Raw genomic sequence first — 4,094 nt, 5'->3', positions numbered from 1 at the left:
TCGGGAGGCAGAGGCAGGCGGATCTCTGTGAGTTTGAGACCAGCCTGGTCTACAAGAGCTAGTTCCAGGACAGGCTCCAAAACCACAGAGAAACCATCTCAAAAAATCAAAAACACACATCACAGTTGCCCCAAAAGATGTCTTTAATATAACTGTCCTGCAAGGAGGGTTACCCCCTTGTAGACCAGGCTGGCCTTGAATTCACAGAGATCCACTTGCTGCTGCCCAGCTTTCTTTTGGTTTTTTTGAGACAGGGTTTCTCTGTAGCTTTAGAGCTTAGAGCCTGTCCTGGAACTCATTCTGTAGATCAGGCTGATCCCAAACTCACAAAGATTCCCATCTCTGCCTCCCAAGTGCTCAGATTAAAGGCATGCACCACATTGCCCGGCTTGTGAAAGCGGCGTTTGTTAAAGGTAGCAAACATATGGACAATTCTTAAGCTGACTTTGCTGTTAGATATCTACATCTAAACTATTCTTTACATAATGTTCTCACTAGGGCAGGAGTAAACAACACTAAGTAACAGTGGCTAAAGAAAAAATAATACCCTTTCCAGTGATATTCCAGAAGTTAGAACAAAAAAATATCACCAGGTTCATCTGCCCTGAAGGCCGTCACTCTGACAGGGTTAGTCTCCTCTGGTGTACAGTGTATGGTAATGCATGTGTGGCACTGACCGTCCATCTCGACCAGGAGCTGGTTGAGGGTCTGTTCTTCCTCTGTGTTGGAGAAGCCAGACATGGAGGTGGACCGCTTCTTCCCCACAGCATCGATCTCATCAATGTACACTATGCAAGGGGCTCGGGCCCGGGCTTCCTTGAAGAGACTTCGCACACGGGCAGCTCCCAGGCCTGAGGGGACACAGAGGGTCAAGAGATAGACAGAGGAAGGAAATCAAATACTATTTTTGGGTTACAGCTAGGCAAATCTCCCACCAAAGATGCCTATATCTAACCGGCCACTCTCTGCAGATGAAACAGAAGTGCCATCTTCCCATCCAGGACTCCTAAGCCACAGATGAAAGCGGAATCAAAGCCGGGCGGTGGTGGTGCACGCCTTTAATCCCAGCACTCGGGAGGCAGAGGCAGGCGGATCTCTGGGATCTCTGTGAGTTCGAGACCAGCCTGGTCTACAAGAGCTAGTTCCAGGACAGGCTCCAAAACCACAGAGAAACCCTGTCTCGAAAAATCAAAAAAAAACAAAACAAAAAAAAAAACAAAAAAAACAAAGTGGAATCAAAACACACAACTACCAAATAGATGTGGGTCAAAGCTTTTGTTTTTTTGGTTTTGTTTTGTTTTAAAGACAGGGTTTCTGTGTAGCCCTGGATATCCTGGAACTCACTCTGTAGACCAGGCTGGCCTCAAACTTAAGAGATCCACCTGCGTCTGCTTCTGGAATTAAAGGTGTGTGCCACCTCTGCCTGGCTTGAACCAAAGCTTATTTGAACTTGGGCTATGTTTGTTCTTCTTGTTCCACTCAGCTCCCCATGTTAGCGAGGGTTATATGAAAAGCCTTCCCAGGCACTAGGCCAATAAACCTGCCCTTACTTCCAGCCCACACCTACCTCCAATGACCTCCACAAACTCCGAGCCAGCCATTGCTAGAAAGGGCACTTGAGCCTCCGTGGCTACTGCCTTGGCCAACAGTGTCTTCCCACAACCAGGAGGTCCCAGCAATAGGGCACCCTTTGGAACCTTGGCACCAAGCTGAAGGAAGCGTTCTGGGCTCTAGTGAGGAACAGACATGTGACACTAAGTACTCAGCCTTTCATGTTTAAGTGACTCATATGAAGAGAACCTATGACAGTCGTGAATCAGCTACAGTCTCAGGGATCCAGAAAAACAAAGCTTCATAGACTTTCAGCACCAAAAGAAAAGATGGTCTAGCTGAAGTGAACTATTACACTCTTCTCTTTTGATGGCCAACTGCACACTGGGCAATGCTGTTGGTTTCCCAGGTACAGAACATCATACCTATACGCTGAGAGTGGTACCTTAACAAATAACAGCTAGCTCATGGAGGCAGCTCCAGTCTCAGAGTCTGCTCATCCCACCTTCCTTCTTGGAGAGAAGATGTCACCACCTACTCCAGTCTTTAATAGCCTTAACATATGACTCTCACCTTCAGATAATCCACAAACTCTCGGACTTCCAGTTTGGCTTCATGCATTCCTGCCACATCTTGGAAGCTGACTCCTTTCCCTGTCTTCCCATCCACGATGGTGAAACGTGCCATTTTAAGCTGATTCTGTACAAAAAGAGTCAGGACAGGAAGCTGTGCATTCCTAGCAAAACAGGGAAGCAGTAGCTACTATCTGCCTGACCTAACACAAAAATGTATCTCCATCCTCGGTGGAGGTGCTTCCCTTCACAGCCCAGGGGGACCACCTATCAGCCTACTCCCTCCGTGACAATGGAGATCACAGACCATTTCAAACACACAAGGGGAATCTTTGATTTGTTTGTTGTTTATATTAGGAAGAAAGCAATCTAACAAAAATATTTTTAAAGATTTATATTTTATGTATACAATGTCCTGCCTGCATGTATGCCTGTAGGCCAGAGAGAGCATTAAATCTCATTACAGATGGTTGTGAGCTACCATGTGGTTGCTGGGAATCGAACTCAGGACCTCTGTAAGAGCAGCCAGTGCTCTTAACCTCTGAGCTACCTCTCCATCCCCATAATCTAATAATTTATGTTAGAAAAAAAAAATAGAATTGAAGGCTGGGTTCAGCACTCAGGAGGCAGAGGCAGGTGGATCTCTATGAGTTTAAGGACAGCCAGGTCTATAAAGCGAGGTTCCAGGACAGGCTCCAAAGATACACAGAGAAACCCTGTCTCAAAAACAAAACAAAACAAAACAAAAAACAAAAACAAAGAAGAACTAGAACTGGAGCGATGCTTCAGTGGTTAAGAGCACCTGTTCTCACACATAGAGACAGCCTTCTCTAACTTGAGTTCCAGGAAATTCAACACTCTGCCAGCCACTGTGTGTACAGGGTACACACACATGCAGGCAAAACACCCATACACAAAAATAAAATTAAAGTCTAAATAGATAAGTAAAAATATAAAACTCTCTTTGGAGCCAGGCGGTGGCGGCACACACCTTTAATCCCAGCACTAGGGAGGCAGAGGCAGGTGGATCTCTGACTTAGAGGCCAGTGTGGTCTACAAAGCAAGTTCCAAGACAGCCAGGGCTACACAGAGAAACCCTGTCTCAAAAACAAAAAATAAAACAAAATAAAAGCAACACTCTATTTGGACATCGTAACTCATACCTTTAATCCCAGCTTTCAGGGCAGAGGCAGGTATACCTCTCTAGGTTCCATGTTAGCCTGGTCCACATAGAGTGTCAGGCCAACCAGGGCTGCATAGTTGCATAGTGAATCCTGACTCAAAAAAAAAAAAAAAAAAAAAAGAAAAAAAAGAAGGAAAAGACAAGCACAAACTTCTCCTCAGGGTAAGAAGCATAGCTCAGTGGTAGAGAGCTCACCTACTAGTACAAGGCTCTGGGGTTAATCACCAACACCACACCAGAAGAAAAAGTCTTCTTTAGCTAAGGAGACAGAAATAAGCTTGCATTCTCAGCGAAAACAGAGTGACACTCCCAGGGGTAGAAAGGAAGCCGCCTACATCCCAGTCTATGCTGAGGAATGGAGAAGCCATGGGAGGGAAGCACATTTCCTAAGATACATCCCAAGAACAGGATGGGAGAGAGGGGCTAGAGAGATGGCTCAGCAGTCAAGATACTGATTGTTCTAGAAGACCTGGGTTCAATTCCCAGCACCCACATGGCAGCTCATGACTATCTGCAACTACAGTTCCGGGGATCTGATCCCTTACACAGGCAAAACACAATGCGCAACACAGATTTAAAGTTAAAAAAAGAATAGAAGGGGAGTTTTCCTCTATTATGGAAGCTCTTTAAGGTATTTTTAATGTTTCTTTATTAGCCAATAATAGAAAAAGAAGAGCACCATTCCAAGCTAACATGGTACTTTGGGGAAAAAAAAAACAAAAACAAACAGGAGGGGGCAGACAGAACACAGTTCCCTATACACAGTGGGCTCAGTGGCTCCCACTGAG

The 4,094-nt window shown here is 45.4% G+C and overlaps 1 protein-coding gene across 2 annotated transcripts in view; it reads right to left on the bottom strand.

The window, feature by feature from the left end:
• Positions 1-4,094, bottom strand: part of Spg7 (SPG7, paraplegin matrix AAA peptidase subunit) — a 40,137-nt gene that overhangs the window by 19,074 nt on the left and 16,969 nt on the right. For both annotated transcript variants that reach the window (XM_005345814.3, XM_026778604.1), the window contains 3 exons: positions 2,125-2,250; positions 1,568-1,730; positions 678-851 (listed from right to left, as the gene is read on the bottom strand). In XM_005345814.3, coding sequence (XP_005345871.1) covers positions 678-851; positions 1,568-1,730; positions 2,125-2,250 — 463 coding nt within the window. The remainder of the gene's footprint in view (positions 1-677; positions 852-1,567; positions 1,731-2,124; positions 2,251-4,094) is intronic.

The sequence above is a fragment of the Microtus ochrogaster genome, chromosome 4 (assembly GCF_000317375.1).
Source record: "Microtus ochrogaster isolate Prairie Vole_2 chromosome 4, MicOch1.0, whole genome shotgun sequence".
Classification (NCBI taxonomy): domain Eukaryota; kingdom Metazoa; phylum Chordata; class Mammalia; order Rodentia; family Cricetidae; genus Microtus; species Microtus ochrogaster.
This window is presented reverse-complemented; position numbering and strand designations above follow the sequence as displayed.